Below are 20,083 nucleotides of genomic sequence, written 5' to 3'. Positions count from 1 at the left end.
CCATGTGTGCGTGTCACTAGTATTTATATTGTGTCCCCTACGGTCTCCATCCTTGTTGATAAATCACGTATTATCTTGTTGTTTCTATTTATGGACGTGATCTTTTTTCTCAATAAATTGTGAAGCGTCTGTTTTTGTACATTTGGTATTTACATGAAGCTTTATTAAGGTAAAATGAAGCGATCTTTGCGAAGAAACAGCAACTGACAAAGAAGAGTGAACAAAGAGTGTTTAGGCTTCCAAAGATCGCGGCAACTTGGAGGTTTTTTCTTGGAGGGAACGTCCCAAATGTATTTGCAGTAGTAATGTGTTTACACAGCATGGAAATAATGTGTGAGAAAAGCCTATGGCAGCATTTGCTGAGACCTACAACATGAAGTAAAGCATGTAAACGAAATTGCTAAAATGATTCAGTCAGTCATTCACTAGTGGCTAGTTTACTCTCTCCAGCTTGATCCACAACTACAGTAAATTTGGCGGGTTGCTGTGATCCATCGTCAGAGATCCCAGCTTTCTTCACGAGGTTGTCGTCTGAAATATAGTGAAATGACCGACGTATATTGCAGTTTAGTTAGTTTTCAAACGGAGATATCCGAGAGCGCTCAAACTCTTCTCCGTACCCTATGTTCTTTCGTTCTTGGTAAAATGCTAAGCTAATACGGTGTGAAGGAACAAATAAATTTTCACAATTTTTTTTTCACAAAATTTTCACAAATCTGAAAGAAGCGTCTCGTGGGTTTTTCAGATCGTTGTTGTCGGAGAATGTGAAAGGAAAAGAAGAGGAGATCCATCGACCCTTCAAATGTGTAGTCCACAACGTAGTTCTCAACGATAAGGGGAAAATACAGAAATCATAAAATAGCAGCTATTTTAGCTATTAGGTTTCATTTCTTACATGGTGACTATACCTACATACAGAGATGGAATCCTTGGTCCTTTATTCTATAACTCCTCATCTAATCTAAAAAGAGCAGAACTGTTCGAGAAGATACCACCCATCGCTCAAAATCCTACTTTAGAAACCACTGAAATGGTCACTGTAGACGAGTTACCCCTACCTCGTTTAAGTCATTCCTTGCATATAATTCACCGAATGCGAAAAGGAGACTTTTATCGAAGAAAATAGCGACAAATAAAAACTGTAAACCGAAAAGTTTCCTTCACTGAACTGTGCTTCCTGCTGACTTTGTGGTCAATTGTTTGAATAGCTCGTTCATCTGTTGCACTTTCTATGCACAACATAGTAGTGGTCGTTCTTATATTAGTGTTGGTTCACCTGCGTTATTTGAAGAATGACTGTTATTTTAACGAACTGTTAAAGGCAAAGCATGCTAACGACCAGACAATTTTGCTTCGATTGCGAAGCGCAGTCGGTGGTTTCATGGGAATCACGAAAATACTATATTCTCCAATTATTTTAAAAACAGCGCTAACAAAAACACCTTTTTCCACAAGTAGATGGGGTTTAAGACGTAATTCTCGAGAACAACAGCAAAAACAGTGAAACATCGTCACGAAGGTAAGGTGAAGAATCTGACAAAGCAGATTTTTGCTTTGTGCTTAGCTTTAATTCTAGGAGTGCAAAGAGTTGTCTCGTCGTATAAACTAAGATCTCCGATACCTTTTTTGTAGAGGTTTTCTTGCACTACCACTAGCGGAAAGAAAGCAAGGCAGAAACACCGATAATCTATGTGAACGCTAACTTTAACAAAGATCGTTTGAAAAGAAGCACCGTGAGTTTGCACAAATAGAACAATTGTAGCAAATCAAAATAAACAAAAAATGAACGTGCTTCGTCTACGAAAGCAATATTCAAAGACAGCTCTTCTGCTAGAACGAAGCTAAACTTGCAATAACTAAAATTACGTGTACTCATCTGAGGTTATGCTTCGTATTACGAAGTATTCGCAGACTTTTTCATAGTAGAAAAATCCATGAAATTTGGAACCAGTGTCGAAAAATAGCCTTAGTTTGCAGTGTGCGTTGTTCATAGTATGCGTTGTTCGCTAGCAAAGTAAGCAAGTAGTAAGAATTATATTAAAAATTGTCTTCTGTTATGAAGAACACAGAAGGGAGTTCACTCGATGATGATGGGATCTGTTTTCCTATGGAATGTCAGGTTACGTCCAACTGCAGCTCAAGGGTGGACTTCTAACGTTGGGAGCAAGTTCGGGAATTTCTAAAAATTTCTGAACTCCGAAAAATCCATACAAGAAAGCAAAGGATGAAGAGGGTTCTCTGTGTTACAGAGAACCCCCACGCTCCGGTTCGGCTATCAATCAGGAGAACTGGCAGAGAACATCGAGTAGTTTTCTAAACGCAAACAAGATCGCAGTGAAAATCTAGAGCATTTCTAGAAGTCGAAATCACGATAATAGGAATAGTCAGTTTTTTCCAGGATACGCCTGCGCGTTCGATTTAAAATCAGGACCTCTGAGATTAAATGATGAAAGTAAGCTAATGAGCGCATGCGAGTTCCAATGTGCTGCGTTGTTGCCCAATCCAGTGTTTCTATCCAGTCAGAAGAAAGAGCTGATGGGAACTCAATGACCCTAGAGGTATGAGGGGTTTGGGTGGGTTTCGGCAATGCCGAACTATTGGGCGCATAGGCGTAGTTGTCGCTCCTTACAATTGCACTACTGCAACTATAGAAAGTTAGTTTCGAGTAGAACTCAGCATCCTGTTATGAGAATACAAAGTATGAAAATAAAATTTTAAAAATAAAATAAAAAATTTCCACATTCTCAGTGGAAACCATTTTCCGTTTTTCGTCTACATTGTTTCGTGTGTTGAGTATAAAAAACGCGGCTGATTGAGGTCAGTCTTCACTCACAAGATAATAAAAATGATAGTTGACGCAAAAGCGAAAAACTAATCCCTTGAAAGCGTAGAAATTTTGGTGCGAACTTCGGAAGAAGTTGTTTCTTCTAAGATAATTCTTGTAATGATTTAATCATTTAGATTTAGCCTCAATCTTTTTCAAAGCAAATTAGAGTTTTGGGGTTGGGAACAGATAGCAGGATTCTCCAATACTGCTGACCATTGCTGATTTGCGTCTATGGACATTCAAACATAAGAAGTCGGAAACAAGAGGATTTGGATACGAGGAGAAATGCAGAGACAACCTTAACTAACTGGGTTGGGCCTATCATCTTCCTGTATTGTGGAGCTATATAGTCTACATAGATTGTTGGCAAGTGAATTTCAAAATAAATGCTACTTGGATATTTGCTGTGTGGTAAACTGAAATGTGATCAGTTCATAGTGCAATGACGCCCACTAGGGGTCCAAACATACATTTCTAAGTAAAATACCAAACTTTAGGTAGAAGATCGTAGACAGCTGGAAACAGAAAACATCATAACCTTGCTACAGGTGACATACTCTTAAAGATCTTAGCTGGTTTGAAAAAAAGAGAAATTAATTGATGCATCGATTTCCTTTCCCTTTATCACAGTACTAAAAGGGTTTCGCGATGAATTTTTCGAATTAGGTACGATAGTTTGCAAAATTGTAGATTGAACCACCACGTCTATAGTCAGTAAACAGGATCCAGTACACGCAGCGGACATATTAGCGGTGACGTCTCCCACTTTTTAAAAAATTGTCCTTTCTCAGATCATCTCACACGCAACCGGGATGTGAACTGAGCCCCGCTGACTGAGGAGTTCTGAGGTGCGGCGTTTGCATCGATCGATACGCACAGGGCAGTGAACACTCGACGACTTGCTGACGCCTTCCAAAGGACGTCTGTTCACAGCTGGTCATGGTTAGACCACAACTGCACTATTGGGGAGTTGCGAGTATGACCGAGGAGTTCAAAATGTGTCACCATCTCGAAGTGCGGAAGCTCGGAGCGGCATACCTACTCCCTTGGCCGTTGTCGCAGCAAGAAGAAAATGTTAGTTACACTGCCCATTTTCGGGAAAAGAAGATGAGTCTGGGCCGTGATAGGAATCCGATCTTTCGCGATTTACCAAAATTCGACAGTTCCTTCTTTACGAAAAGGATCTATGAGGTGTTTATTGTTTGTTGATCTATGAGGATGCGCTCATCTGCATATTTCTCATCACACTGGTGTCGGTTCGCGCATTAGATAGTGGTGCCAGTTTCTAGGAAATACTGAGGAGAGCTGGAGTACTTTTAACCGCATTAGCAGAAGTTATTAGTTGCAAAACAAATAACACTTGTGGAAATTCGAAGACCTTATGGATCACCCTGTAAAGTCTACGAAATCACATGCACTTCTCCCAGATCAAAGAAGGCTATGAGAAAATAGTTCTCGCATAGCACAGCATACAAAGCGTAATTTCCGATATTTCTATGTTTTCTTTGATTGTCGTGGATGGAACTAAGATTGATGAGTCCCATTTCCACTAGAAATTCGATATTGCTGATGGGGTTGGGTAGTGCTTTCAACGGCTGAGGTATCTTCAGATAAGGAACACCTGTCACGAGCGCCATCTGCTTAGACCTATAATTCGTGCGCGATAGGTCAGTCTTCGTTAACATCTTCGGATTACGTTGCGAAACAGTCTCAACCACAAAAGATCTACGCTATCCAGTGCATTTGTTGTTTGCCTTTTTTCTTAATATCATATTGGAAGAAATAATCCAGTAACTGTCATACATCAGCTCACAAGCAAACGGTGCCTACTTTCAATCTTCCTCTTCTTCTAGTTCTGAACAGAGTCGCAGTACTGTTATTGGTTGTTTTTTCTAACACTTTGATCGCAAAACTTGGGAACGACGAAGGAATTATACAACTATATGGAGGTTATCTAATTTACATTGAAAAAGGAGTGAAAATCGAAGAAGGGTCGTGAGTGCACGCGAAGGAAAATAGGGTTTTTTTTCGAGCGGTGAGGGCTTAGCCATTTTCTACTTGAAAAATGGCTAAAACGTTGAGGCTTATTTCCAGCTTCTTAAGGGTTACAAAATCTGCATCTACGTTCTATAACCAAGGCGGAAGCGTTGAGTTTTTTTAACAGCAAGTCAACAAAGAATGGGTGCTTGGGAAGTGGCGCACGTGAACACATATGTGACTTCAGCATGAGTGGGTAAGATGGTCTAAAAATAGTTTGAAGAGGTATACATATTCTTTCCCAGCAACTCTCTATAGTACCTGGAAATGCTTGTATTTTGTATTAATGGTGGGCTAGAAGAGAAAGTGGGTTTTGCTGGTAGAAAATAGAGGAGTGCTGTTCTGAAGGTGTAAGCGTTGTGAGAGACAGAAAGATCCTAGGTACTGCTTCGTCGACGCTCAGCTTCCTACCATATACATGGCGAATCCGATTGTCACTGCTAGCGCCATCCGACTTGTCCTTTCGTGAAATGAGTTCATTTCAAGTGTTCACGGAACAGGTGGATGTACGAGTTGCCGAGCAGGCGGACCCAGCCCCACGGTAAATCACAAATTCGATCACAGCAGCCGCCTCGTGCACGTCCGTCCGCTCGCTTGGAGGACACGTCGCAGCATCGATCTTGCGCGAGTTCTCGAATGAAGATGCGAATCCATGCACTACTTCAGTAATCACTTGCGTGCATCACCGCATTCTGTGAAGGATCGACGCCAATTTCACGCAGTCCATAAGCTGAAAACTTCCGACTCACAGCATGAAAATGGCCGATGATCGAATAAAAGGTCTTTTGAGAACCTTACATTCCCAGATGGGAATGTTAGATCATGGTTTCAGATTTTGTGATTTGGAATCTTCTTTAATCGTATTTAAAGGCATACCTATACGGCAATAGTAGTAAGTTGTAATCGTAATTGTACATGGTATTGATTTGACACGCCAGTAAATTGCAGAAGGCCACACACCCAGAAGCTACATAGAGAATACGTTATATGAATTCATTAGTAGATTATTATGAGTATTCTTCAATTAGCTACATTTTTTTTCAGATGTTTCAAGGAAGTGCTGATTAAAGAGGTTCGGGATACGAAGGAAAGTCCCATTGCCCGACTAGATTAACACCAAAACTGCTAGCGGGAAACAAAAATGAATCCACAACGTTGTTATTGTAGTTGAGCAGTTATCTTAAATAATGTTTACTCGAAATATCTTCCCGTCTTCATTCTATTCATTTTTGGTCTTCTGCATTTATTTAATCGCACTTTTGGATCGTCATAAAGTTGCATTTATCACCAGGTATTTCGAATAACAGACGCAACTTAATAGTATAAAGAGAAGTAGTGAGAATATAAGCAACAGATAAACAATTCGGTGTCTTCGGAACAAATCTTACGAAGAAGTCATTCAGGAGCATTGCTGACGATGTATTAAAGCTAGGTTTTCTAAGAATGAAAAGAAGAACCTAAGTTCTGTGTTTAGCGCTCTATTTATCCTTGAGATTTTCTAAATGCCTTTTGCGCCTAGAGTGCACCATAATCACAAAGTTTAGGAGGGTGTCGGAGCCGTTTGAATGTGGGTGGCAAGAGGAGTTTATTGCTTTACAAGTTACACTTCACAAAAGTCTTCCCATCTCAATGCTGTTGAGTTTCGTAACGAATGCATCACAATTTGGTGAGGTTTAGCGAATCCAACTATTTTTTCTAGAATCTGGTATCTTCAAACTTTTTGTCATCTTAGTATGCAGATGCTACAATGTTCTTTTTAGCCACTGCACTCAAGTATTATCCTTATCATTTATGTCGCCACATTTTCTCTGCCAGACAGATTAGTTTCGTAGTGGCAAAGATGGGGGTATGCCAGAGGGAAGGGAGGGTGTGCATCGCGGACAACGGGCATGCGTTGCGGCACACGCGTCGCGTCAGATCTATTGAACACGTTTGACGACGACTCTGGACAATGATATGTATCGTAAAGGTCATGTGCAAGACAAATGCACCTAACGCACATAAAGTCGAGTAATGCTTCTCAAAACGGTAGCTGTACAGTGACTGCGAAGGACTGCGACGTGCGCTCTCGAAAATTGATATTAGTGATCGTATGGAAGTTTCTGTCTACGTAAAAGAAGACGTCAAAACCTCACTTCTAAGAATTAAGGTGTTTGCGTTTGTAATTGAAAGATATTCCAACAATAAACCAAGAAATTCCTGGATTGTTCGACATCTTCCAGAATCACGTAACGCTACATTGTATAATGTTATTCTAAAACGATATCAAAAAGAGAAAGGAAGTGGTCTGCGCCCTTCTGTGACACATCATTCGGTGTCATATCGATCAGCGCATTCTTCGAAATAACGCTGAGAGATGTTGTGAAAAGATTGTGAGCTCGTCCTAGAATGGTAAATTTCACAAAAACGCTATGAATTCTATAGAAAGACTGTAAAAACGTGTGATTTTGATGCTTGTGCGCTTTGCCTTTCCATTTGGGAATGTCCGAGTGAGATATTGTTGAATAAATTGTGTTTTAATAGCGTATTCTATCGAACTGCACCGAAAGTGCGGAAATGAATGGATCGAAAACAAGCGACAATTCTAGAATTAGCAACTAGTTATTTCTAGGACCTAATAAGAATTGTCTACCTAATAAGAAAAGAAGCTCGCCAAGGTTCTTTTAATAAATAACTTTTGAGGACACTTATAAAATTGGGGTTCATCGTAGCGTTCCCCTGTTCCTCACTCTCCTGTTACCTCTCTAACCACATTGTCTAACATAATTTGCCATGAATAATCAAATTTTGCAACAGCGCACTTTTCCATTTTTCGAAAAATAATAGACTAAAGTAAACTAAACAGATTGCTCCAACCTCCACGCTAGCCATGCTTTTTCCCAGCTTTCTTCTGAAAACTGCAGTATTTTGTAGAACTGTTCGCATTATAATTGCTGATTAACACTGCCTTCTCTAGAATTCTCTCATTACTTGTAATTTCTTTCTTTATAGCTGTATGGACTTAAAGTTAATGTTTTTGATTGGAAACTTCGCTAAGAGTGGGAGATTTCTCTTAGTAGTGGCTCGACGTTAATTGAGGATTGGAGGAATAACCAGTCCTTCAGATCCATGCGTACTTTGAAAAACAACTAGATCCACTCACAGCATCATGATCCATTGGATCGTAGGAAAATAAACAAAGACCAGACCAAAAGAGCGCCAGCTTGGGCAAAACGGACGAACGTGGGGAAGTGTTGGTAGCCCACACAGCCGTATTCGTTAGTTCCAGAAACGGGAAGTTGTGCCGGAGATCAGTATGTATCAATCCACAGTTCATATCACATTTACTTTCTATTTGTGCACTTCGATGCTCAATCTTCACCGGTCCAGTAGGCATTAGCCTCATTTTCATTCGTTTTCTTCTTGCTTGTCAACAGAGAAGATCGCAATTACCGCCAAAATAGTCCAGCAGTTAAAGGCATAACTCCACGAATCTGAGGTGATACGGATTTCCGGTGGAGTATTCTTATAGGGGATAGTAGATTATGGAAAGGAGATGATTCCGTCCATTTCTTCCTAATTGCTGTAAAAAACGGCCCAGAAGACACGGCTTCAGGCGTTCTGGCGCACCATTTTCTAGAAGGAGTTCGACTGGAGCGCGCCAGCATTGTGCGGCGCCGTATCTTCCGGGCCGTCTTTTACGGCAATTAGGAAGAAATGGACCGAATCACCTCCCTCTCCTTAGTCTCCCATCCCGTAAACGAATACTCCACCTGAAATCAGCGCCACCTCAGATTCGTGGTGTGATGCCTTTAACAACTATCGTACTCGTTACCTACCTTGAGTTATATCCAGTCGCTTTCAGCTCGTCCACCGTTACGCAGCCCGCTGCATCTTTTGTGAAGATGCCTTTAGTCCGCTGATAATCAATTCTTGTCACAATGTTTTCTCTGCTAGGCTTCAGATACACTTATCGCTAAGAGGCGAGGAGTTCAAAATGCGGACCCCTCTTTATTATGGAGAGCACCAACCACACCTCAGAAGCACCAACCAAACCTTGAGCGTTCCGTTAAAAGATGAAGTGTAGGGCGTTAATCAGTTCATTTAGGATGCACCATCGCGTTCACTTCAATTCAAAATCGTTTGAGGTTTACAAGCGTGTAACTTCCCTATGCAATGACTTGCATGGGCTAGCCGATGTACCAAGTCGGTGTTTTTATATCCTTCCAGACAAGTCTGCTTGCAATTTATCGATCCCAGAGGGACGAAAGGCTTGCTTGGCACCGGGGCGGTTTCGAACCATCGATCGTGATCGTGCAGGCATAGCGAAACCTCTTAAAGACTACCTGTACCCCCCTCCCCCGAACATCCCGTATCCCGTCATTTCGAAGCATTTTCTTGAACGTGGTAGTGCCCGCATATTCGCTGCGCGTTTAGAAGGGGGCGAATTGTCAAGTCGAACAGGTGGGCACAAAGATCCGTCAGTTGGTTTGCAACTTCCCTAACGGATGAGTTAGCTGCCGGCGGTATTTCATCCTTCCACTTAGTTGTACCTTCAAGTCGTTCTCCATTCCTTATTCACAAGATGTCTGAGATACATGAAAGATAAAGTATCCATCGTTTTCGAGTTTTCAAATCGCATTCCTCAATCTTCAAAGTAAGCGTTCTGTATGAATTATGCATTCTTCTTGTTTATTAGTAATTCCACTCTCTTCCCTGGTATTGACTTCATGAGCATTTTCCCTGCTTCACTAGGTCTTTTGAAAAAAAGCGATATCGAGTTCGAGATGAAAGTTTGAGAAGAATCTTCAAGCTGACCGTAAATGAAGTCCCTTCCATCCGAAACAGGCAACATCATCATTCACTGCAAGGCAGCGGTGAACAATTTCGGAGAAAGTACTACCTTTTCGTGCCAGTGGGTAAGTAGGCTGTGGTAAAGTAGATTTAGGGGAATCTTAATTTAGTTGTTCAATTTAAGTTGTTAAAAAAGAACAGATAATCCCACTTAATAGATCTAATTTGCCTTAATAGTTGGTTCTAGGTATTTTTTTGCGGTTGTGTATTCGGAGTGATTCTTGTCACTTTAGTTTTTGTTGTGAATATTTTGAGCTGTATCGTAGCGGTGTAACGCTGGTAGCAGATGGCTAATGTGCGCATCCTCAGAAGCAGTCACACCTTGATCGACTAACGCTAAAACATTACATTTGTTTCTAGGCTCTCACATGAGTTAGGACGAGGGGCCAACTGCAAACCTGTATCACAGTCAAGAAGGCCTGGATGTGGGCTATGCAATGCCGTTAACCTCTACCATCAAAAAGTGAGGCATCTGACCAGGTCGACATCAATCTTCTGTTTCTCTTGCTTGTTCCTTTCGAAACAGCTGTTCTGGCCTGTCCTAGAAACCTATGAGAATCCTTTAAATCTGTAGAGGTCTTACTGCGTCTGCTGATGTCGTTCTTCGTCTCGGAAGAAAAGAAAGGCTTGTACTGGGTATTCGAAATTAGACATTAGTCAAGCGTTGCATCTCTTTTTATTCTTATAAGATCAAACCTTTCTCATTTTAGAAAACCCACTATAAATAATTAATTTTTGGATCAAAGAAAGCAGACTACATCCACAACATTTTCGAGACAATTTCAATGGAGGCCTTATGAACGCATTTTCTTTATTTCTCTAAAAACCACAAAGCCATACAAAAGTATTACGTCGGTGCAAAAATAATGCGCGTTTTTCATGCACCTTATCTTCACGACAAATTTTTCCTGTTACACTCATCTTCAATATCAGAAGCCGTATAGCATTTTGCAGCGCATTCCGTTGCGGCTATCAGTGATGATTTTGAACGGAATCAGTAATCGGTCAGTACCAAGGCATAGAACATAGTATGTCCAGACAGGACTTTAACCAAATCTTCTTCTATGAGTTCGAGCTGAGCAGATTTGCAACGGAGACAGCTCGGAATATTAACGCTGCTTCTAAATTTGGACAGCTGCCTAAGAAGTTGGATCTTCCAAAACAAAAGTGAAGCCGAGGACGAGTTTCGGGAGTTCGTGGATTCCAAAACTTCGGACCTTCGAAGTGAATGTTTGAAACGCGGATCATTTTTGTACCAACCTAAAACGTTACGAGAACTTCTTCATCGTTTGCCAAACAGATGGGAGGAAGAACTGCTATGAAATCATAAAACCACCACTTTCATTGCTTTGATTGGGATGGTTCTCCCTAGAGCTGAGCTCTTTTGGATAATAACAAACTAGATGTGTTTCATGTCGCTGATAAATACTATTTGTTAGGATATGTATTGGAAGAGAATCCGTAGCATCGCTAAGGAAAAGCAGACATGCCATTCGTTCCAAAATCACGTTTGATACGATCTTCCATTCTCATCAGGAAACACATGGAAGCTTATTGAAACTGTCTATGCGGTTTTTGTAACACCTACATTTTTTAGATACTAGATGTAAAAGGTTGTAGAATGCAAATAACTAGCAATTGTAAAATAGTAGTAGTTGTAGAATGCTGACACTAATATCGTTTTAAGTAGTGAAAATTAAAGTCAATCTTCGGTTTGCTGTTCTAGTTGTTTTGATGAGCTTAGTATCTCGAGTGCAAGAATAAATAGATAACTAATCAAACACCATGTGAGTATGGAATTAAGAGAAACTAATTCACTCAACACTGATAGATGAAATCTCTCGAAACCCCTTGAAAACCACATTTTGGCAAACTTATGAAGCCTCAGATTTTGACTGTTGAGAATTCGAGACGAGACGGATCCATTTTACATGAATTGTATCTTTTGTTAGACTTCACTTCTAGATAAAGGCTGTGTTCAGTCAAACTCCAAACGCAATCCACAACTTAAAGTCAGGAATTTGATGTGGTACGCAAACCTCAGTGAAACTTAGAGTTCGGGTTTTGGATTACGGAAAGGAGCCTGGCTACGCACATCCTCCCCTAATCGTCGTAAAAAAGAAAAAGACGACGAAGTTCTTTCCTACGAAATCAGCTGCAACATGTCACCCTGGCGCACGCGCTTCATCCACGTGATCAATGGTGCCTCCTCACCAGCCTATTCAAGCAAAATCAACGAATAACCTTTCTAAGTGAACCGGAGCGTGTAGAAGGGTGGCGCGTTCTAGAGTACCTCGTAGGAACAAGCGCCATTCCCACGAAGATTTTTTAAAACGACTTGGGTGAATTGAGCGAAGCCTTAAACGTTTCCTTACTATGTCATTTTCGTGGTACGATGCCTTTAGTTGTTTTTTTTTATAATAAAGGTGAACTCAGCAGAGCTCCGTTCGATTTTCAGTGACCACATAATAGCTTTAAATACCAAGCAGAGACAGAAACTGTAGTTGAGCTAAGGAGATAGTTCCTTTTTCTTTTTTTTCTCTTGGTCCGTATTCAAGTTTGTCGAACAGATCATAGAAGCCAGAGTGTTTCACGAGCTGCTGGCTGAGTGTCTTGCGCTAAGATTTTGATAGTAACGTCAACATTTTCTCAGCAATGGCTTCGTATGTTGTTGTACGACTATCGTACTCCTACACGGCAACAATGCCAACGTATCTTCCACAGAGATTGTCGGAAAGACAACCAAGCTACTTGCACTCTTTACAGGGATTTCTAACATTAACAAGGAAGCAGCGTCCCAATGTCAAACCTCTAACATTTTTTGCAATGCTTTTTAGGGTGCGCTGGTCAGAACTCAAGACTACATACATAGAAACTATTACTTTGCTAACTCTTTTACTTAGTGGTCCTAAGCGCACTCCAACAACATTATGAGTTTCCGAATTTCTTAAGTAATTCTACTTCACATTTTTCTCCTAAGCTCCGAAATTTGTCCGTCTTTATTAAAGGCATCACGCCACGAATCTGAGGTGGTACGGATTTCAGGTGGAGTATTTGTATACGGAGTCGTAGATTATGGAGAGAAGGGTGATTCCATCCATTTCTTCCTAATTGCCGTAAAAAATGGCCCTGACGATGCGGCTTCGGGCCTTCCGGCACGCTATTTTCTACAACCAGTTCGATTGGAGCGCGCCAGCTTTGTGCACGCGCCGCATCTTCAGGGCCGTTTTTTACGGCAATGAATGGACGGAGTGACCTCCCCCCTCTCCATAAATCTACTATCCCGTATACGAATACTCCACCTGAAATCCGTACCACCTCAGATTCGTGGGGCGATGCCTTTAATGTCATTGAATAATCGATAAGTCACTCCAAACAGTCCGTTCTAGTGCACTTGTCGATATTTCGCTTCGATATGCGTCAGTAAACCGCATGGTGTCAGCAGTGGCGTACTCCAGTTTGTAGTTTACCTGTCGTGTGCGGACAGTACGCAGCAACGGCTACTATAATCCCCAATATGATGATTGCAGCAGACAGTGTGCTTGCAAGTTGAAGCATCAGTAAACCGCATGGTGTCACCTTGTTTGAGGATGGTACCTAGAAATGTGGTTGAGAATCCTTTTTGTTTTGCCTTCGATACAACATTCAGAAAACTCAGAGTATCGTAAGCAAAGTTGTGTCTGTATTGGTGCGCACCAGGTACACCTGAGCAGAACGAACCTGAATTGTCATTCCGCTAAAGAACGCCGTGAACATTGATGCCCAGAAGTCCTCGAAAACCTAGAATTCAATAAGTGGTTCAATGTACGAATAAATTATTTAAAACATATTTCTGCATCACCCATACAGCACAGGTAAGGCACCGAACGAACTGTGCAAAGATGACACACTTCGTTCTCGGCAGAGATGGACACCCGTTCACTTTAAAGGACGACAATAAAGGGAGTGGTTTCGCAGAACCGCGAATCAACCCCTCGAGGCTCTTTTCTTTTGTCATTATTGATAGTTTACCTTTTTCTTGCGTAATTGCGCATAAATGTACAATTATACAAACATTTGTCATTACATTACATGAACACATTAGATTCTAACACATTTGCGATAAAATCCTTCTTCTGAGCATTATCCTATCGACTACCGTACCATCGATCGGTGGAGAAAGGGCAGTTCCGTCTCCGCCGACGATGTACGGAGTCGCAGTAAATTCGTCGAAGACGGTATACCACGCCCTAAAAATGAGAAGTTTCTGTTGCACTGGCTTTGATTTGCAGTGCATGAGTGCATGCATGACCCTTCTTGTACCGTCGTCCCGGAGAGGTATGATTAGAGCATTGGTTGCTTTTCCTGTAATTAGATATGCATTCCCGTTCTTTTTCAACTCTCTTCAACTTTTTTCGTGGTTCACAACCCATTCGTAAACACCGAGTGCATTTCGTAATCATGGCGGAAAATCAGCTAAAATTGCCGCTGGTAGGAACCTGATTTCCTTACCTGATAATAGAGGAAAACAGCCATCAGAAGATTCCATACGAAGTAAACCAGTATGACCAACTGAAGGAACAAGAAACGACGGTATAGTGTACAAAATTTACTCTGAAAAAGAGAGGCATTCCGGCACCTGACTGCATACTCGGACTCCGATTCTAGCGCCGTTATCCTATCGCAAATATCCACGGAGATGTAGTAGGGTCAGAACGAAAAGAAGCACGATGCAGTTGCGTAAGCAGTTGCACTCGAAGTGGCACAGTGGAGATAGCGGCTGGAATCGAGGTGGGACCATCGCGAGCTACAGCGATGAATGGGGCTAGCAAGGGTCCCCCCTCGATCCGAACCGCTACGCTCCACCGCAGTGCTTCTGCAGCTGGTTACGCAACTGCACCGTATTTCATGTCGTTTTGACCCTACTGTAAATCTTACTTGCTTGTAGTCATCCTAACTTACTTTAGAAATTCGGCATGCCTTTCATATTAAATCGTGATAATGTTTCGTTGATGATGTCTTCAAAAATTTAGGAAGGCCTCACTCAGGCACGAATTGATGAGGTTAGGAGTAACGAGTAGTAGCTTCAGTTTCGCTGTCAATAATTTTCAGGAATTTCTTTGGGTATTAACTTTTGGTGACAACCTTCCACCTTGTCTCATTTTCTACTTCCATTTTTCATTACAGACTACTGCGAACGTCCGCTTCTACTAGTTTATACCTTTAATCATCATTCAGAGGAGATGAGCGGCCACGGCTTACCTCCTGTTCAAAAAAAAAATCACACGAATCCCAAGTGTGAGCTCTGCTCAGGAAAGTCTAGCAGACCATTATTTTGAAGAGAGTTCTCAAGGGACACAAAAGGAAGAACGCATAGGCGCCTATTCTTCACAATTCTTCCATAATCATTACGAAAATCCACGTATTTATTGGATAATTTCTTCTTCACAATTCAATAACGTAGTGACATTTCGAAGTGTACAGTGGTTGTTACAATGCGCTCCCTTGCAAAACCTAGTAGTACTTGTGCCTACTATGGAGAGCCAGTGTGAATGAAGTTACTGTGTTAATGCATTTTCAAGATTAACTGCATAATTGTGGAAGCTCATCGATAGTGCTACTTCTTCCGCAATATCTCTTATTTGGGAAATGAAGCGAAAAGTTTTGTGCACAAGTTACAAAGAACTCACCATGAGGAGAGGGATAACGCATTGGTAAATGGTTAGTGCAATGGTCCCGAAGAAAAGGGGTACTCCGAAAATGCAGTAGATGAGCGCAAAAATCTGTAAATGAGCATTGTTAGTGAATAAAGTCATTTTTAACGACTATAAGGTCGCAGAACTTCCGGAGGACCAACAGATGCAAAGTTCTTTCTAGTTTTTCGGGCATTTTGAAGACGTTTTCAAAAATGATAAAGTGTCTAGCGTCAATCAATGCGCCAAAGTTCATTTCAATGCAAAATCGTTTGAGGTTTACGAATGCCTATGCAGTACGTTGCAGAGAAGGGGAGAGGGGCAGCGGATGTTTCAAGTCGGTGTTCTTATCGTCCCAGACAAGTCTGGCACCAACCACTTCATCAACTCTGGATCGATCGATCGCGCAGTCACAGCGGAAACTTCCACGAACTGCGCTACACCCACCTCCTACTATTTCTACCGCTACATTTTCTCCATTCTTCTACGGGTACTATTCACATTTAATCTACGTTGTTATTCACAGATCATTGGCAGTGAGTTGCATTGTTGAGTGAATTATGAGCTGCTAATAGTCCCATATGTTTTACATGTGATAGATACATGTATACACTTACCCGTACTCGATACACTCGTGCCGTACACCGCACAGGTGGAGCACTGAGGTAAAGCGTGCGGTCAAACTTGTGAGAAACATTCGCACGAAGAGACGGGCAATACATCCAACAGCACCGGTGAGAACAAGGCAAGGTGAGAAGGAGGTGGAACATGGTTTGAGGCGAGTGTCGAGTTACTCTCTTTCTAAACCGTTGTGAGGAATCGACCAAACTGATCATGAATATACGTAGCACGCAGTTAATGTTCTTCGACTACAATCGATTTTTTCCAGCAAAGTTTTGGCCAAACTAAAAGTGTTATTGTTGCAAACACTGTTTTATCTCTAATATGGATCAGTTTGTTCCATGAGCGAATTTGCAGCCTTCTTTCTAGAAATATCACTACTACGACTTAGAAGAAATATCTCAGCATTGATTGTTTCTAGTTTCACATGTATCCCATTCCCCTGGTGTCATCACTTCAATTGGAGACATCGTTAGAAGTACAGAGCAACGTCCTCCCTTTCTTATTTCCCTAATTGTGCTAACGTCTGAGATTCTCACATATCCTTTAGGCAATTTAATGCGCAGTGCTGTGAATGCAGCTGATAGAGATAAGATGAAGTAAAAAGTACACGATACGTTAAAAATCTCTCTACTTTTTTTTTGTCCCCATCATGTCATAAAAATCACATCGCCAATCAACCTTATCAAACTTTCTAGTGCTAACAGAAGTTTATTTCACTGCTTTCTGCCACAGAAATCTGACGGTGGCGAACTCTATACTCTCTGCAACGGTGTTCTCCATATCCCTATTGCTACTTTCTGACGCAGACGTACTTGGTGACTTCAAGCCGGTCCCGAAGTCATCTCCTTGTATTAAACGTGATTTGGTGACGCATACAGACACACATACGGATTATGCGTGTTATTATGTAACATTATGTCAAAATTCTTAAAGTAAAATTGCATGAAAAGAAATTACATACACTGAGTAGTTCTGCTTGATAAGTGTCTCCTTTGGTTCCTTGTTCAATTAGATCAAAGTGAGACCTCTTATTCATGACATGATTCTGCATCCTCATGACAAAAGATAGAAGATAAAGTGCTAGTGTTATCAGAGAGCCTCCCCATGTTTCAGGTTAGTGTTCTCATCCTAGCAGACGAGTCTGGTACTAATTTGTTGACCTCAGATGAATAAAATGCTTGGGAGGATTCAAGGTGATTTAGGTGTAGTCGTCGCGGAACCTCTTACCACCGCGCTACAGATGCCTCTTACCTTTGCAATATATCGACAAATTGTGAATGGATACGAATTTTCTTCGAATACGTTGAATTGTTTTTTAGCCCCTGGTTTCTCGCGTGGATGTATTTCTCTCTTCCATCTTTGAGATTATTTCTGCAAAAAGCTTGTCGATAACGAATGGTGGCCAGATTTGGCGATAGCTGCAAAGTCAAGCGAATCTTCTTACTTGACCGCTAATTCGGTATTTCTTGTTCCTGATAGTTAGGTATAGGAATTTTTCACTAATTTTTTCATTATCAGGTTTTCGGTAGTAGCTTTCGATGTAAGGATATGTGTACTGCATACAGAGTTTTCCTCTATCTATCTATTAGATAACTCCTAAAACCTACGTCGTCCTCCATATGCTGTTGCAAAGGATGCTTCTTCAGAGTTAGGAAATACCCCCACGCCCCCCCCCCCCCTCACCCCACCCCAACGTTACTGCTGTAGGCGAAAAAACTCATGCCCCAGTTTCTTGCACTACTATGTCGCGTACAATGCGGCAGCTATAAAAAGCATTAAAGAGAAGAAGAAAAGGTGGTGGGGGGGGGGTTGTTGTTTGTATTGGTGTGGGTATAAAAAGGCCGGGGAGCGGGTGAGTGAGCGAGGGGAAGGGGTTTTTTTTTAGAGTCGAGTGGATAAAAATGCATTTAAAATCTACAGTCGACGTAAAGCGTATTGTAACGTCTCGGCACGACCTCAGTGAAGGCCTCAGTGAAGGCGTGCACAGAACTTCTTCCCCAGTATCTCCTGGAACTCCCTGAATTGTTTGCTTTTAATTTTCGTGTTTGTCACTATTTTTGCGTGTAATAATTGATGAACAGGGTTGCCTGCTCTTTTCAAACTCTTGTCGCATAAGTGTTATCGTTTGTTCTGCTCCTAGGATGCACTGAGATCTTAGTTTGTGGGGATTCAATTGCTCTCCCATTTTTGTATATTTGTGCATGATTAGTGTTGGTTATAACCCAAAAGCATAGAAAAATTCTAAAATTCGTTTTAGAATAAGGGGTAACTATGCAGAGTTGCACAAAAAAAGGTCAAAAACTTAACTCCTGCAAACTGAAATCTTTGAAGATATGCCAAAATCAAGAGAAACGTGTAAACCAGTGATAAAGGGAAACTTCTAAACCATTAATGAAGAGTTTTCTTCGTGTTGCCATGTTTGTTTGTTGACTATGAAAGATGAAAATCGTGTACAGAAATCACACACCTCATAAACAGAGGTCTTAGAAGTATCATAGGAGCGGAACAAATGATGGAAGCAATAAAAAGGACTTCACTAAGACCATGTAATTCCGTTCATGCAGCACTACAAGAAAAAGTAATAAAAAAGCAAAATGAAAAGAGGTCAGGTGAGTTTTCCGCATACAGTAGGGAGAACGCAGTGCAAGCTTTCACCAAGACATGTTGCGTCGCCGTGCCACCTTATGCCTAACTTACATAAATTCAAGATAGCTTGCTGGACGTTCCCCATGAGGACATCGTGAAAATTGTTTTTTGAAGGTTACTCCACCGACAAACCATTACATACTTTCTAAACACGATGATACGCCGGAACTATATGAAAATAGTAAATTACTGCACCCAAAATATGTTGAGATGCAAAGGTTCAGCTTAAAAAAGGAGAAACAGATGTCCAGATCTAGCAAGGAGTAAACGTGGAGCCTTCTTCGTTTTTTGTGTTCAAGCTACAACTGTTCTTTGTGGATTCGTCTCTTGCTGTTTTTTTATCTCATAGGTACTATGAACCACAAACATAGTGCTAATGAATATCGTAGTATAAATAAATATGGATCAAAGGATCACCTTAGCTTCATGCGCATTTGGGTATTTCTTCGTACTTTTTGTTAGAAATTGGGCAGATTTTAAGACGTTGTGAAGTGAGAAGACTCGATTATGAGAATGGTGATATTGAAAAGGAATGGCTACTACTCTAGCATTATTTATGTTCTGAATTGTGCGTTCGTGAAATTTGTGGTCTATTTTTCTCTGCAAGCCAGTTGCAGCCATATAGCTTTACAAACTTTGTCATCTTTGAGTAATCTAACTCTATACTAATTTTTCTAATCCTTTTGTGATTTCCGACAAATTTGCGGTTCCTTCCAATGGGTTTCCTCATACATAATAAAACTCACCTGACCGCCAGTTGTTTCTGGTGTCTTAGTTCCATGTCCAAGGGTCAGAATGAGACCGTATGCGTAGTTGAACGAATTGAGGAATGTCCACTCCTTTCGGTCTGGTATACGCAATTCCATACGATCCTCATATCGTTTTAGCGACTCCACAAGCAATTGCTGAAAGGAAAACTTTTTTCTCAAGATTAATCCCCTGTGTTGAGGTCAAACAGCATGGATTGTTGTGCGCCCTTAGTACTCTGCTAGAACAGCAGATATCGTTACAAATTAGCATGGGCTGAGCCATTGAGGAATGGCGCCGCACTGATTGTTGCCCGAATCGACACAAACTGCATTCGCACCCAATTCGTCCTCTATTCTCGGGCAATCAGTGTTCTTCGCTACATATCCGTTGAAACTCCCTCGAGCAAGTAATGGAATTCCAACAAAGCTCCTGAATTCCATAGCCACTAAGGATTGAGTGAATTTGAAGTGTTGGATGAATCTGTCGAGACAACTGCGCGTATCTTTAATTCAGGCAGAACTCCCAAGGGAACGAATGCGGCGTCATATCTACAGAGAACCCATAAGTGCACCAGTGTCTTATTAAGATCCTTCGATAACAACTGAGAACTTCGGCCTCAGTCTGATATATGTCTTCTTCAATTAATGAAGATGTTTTCCCCCAGGTTTTTAACTTTTGGCGACTGTTTTTTTTC

General features: G+C 41.2%; 1 protein-coding gene across 1 annotated transcript; it reads right to left on the bottom strand.

Moving 5' to 3' along the window:
- Nucleotides 1-418: 418 nt before the first annotated feature.
- On the bottom strand, nucleotides 419-19,829 carry RB195_019425 (uncharacterized protein; the record flags this gene model as incomplete). Its single annotated transcript, XM_013441584.2, has 7 exons — nucleotides 419-531; nucleotides 13,168-13,294; nucleotides 13,418-13,477; nucleotides 14,189-14,290; nucleotides 15,367-15,459; nucleotides 19,386-19,544; nucleotides 19,716-19,829. The coding sequence occupies 7 exons, from the start codon at nucleotides 19,827-19,829 to the stop codon at nucleotides 419-421; spliced, it is 768 nt and encodes a 255-aa protein (XP_013297038.2).
- Between the last annotated feature and the right edge of the window lie 254 nt (nucleotides 19,830-20,083).

Source organism: Necator americanus, chromosome II (genome assembly GCF_031761385.1).
Source record: "Necator americanus strain Aroian chromosome II, whole genome shotgun sequence".
NCBI classification, from domain to species: domain Eukaryota; kingdom Metazoa; phylum Nematoda; class Chromadorea; order Rhabditida; family Ancylostomatidae; genus Necator; species Necator americanus.
Note: the sequence above shows the minus strand (reverse complement) of the source record. Positions and strands in the feature narration are given on the sequence as shown.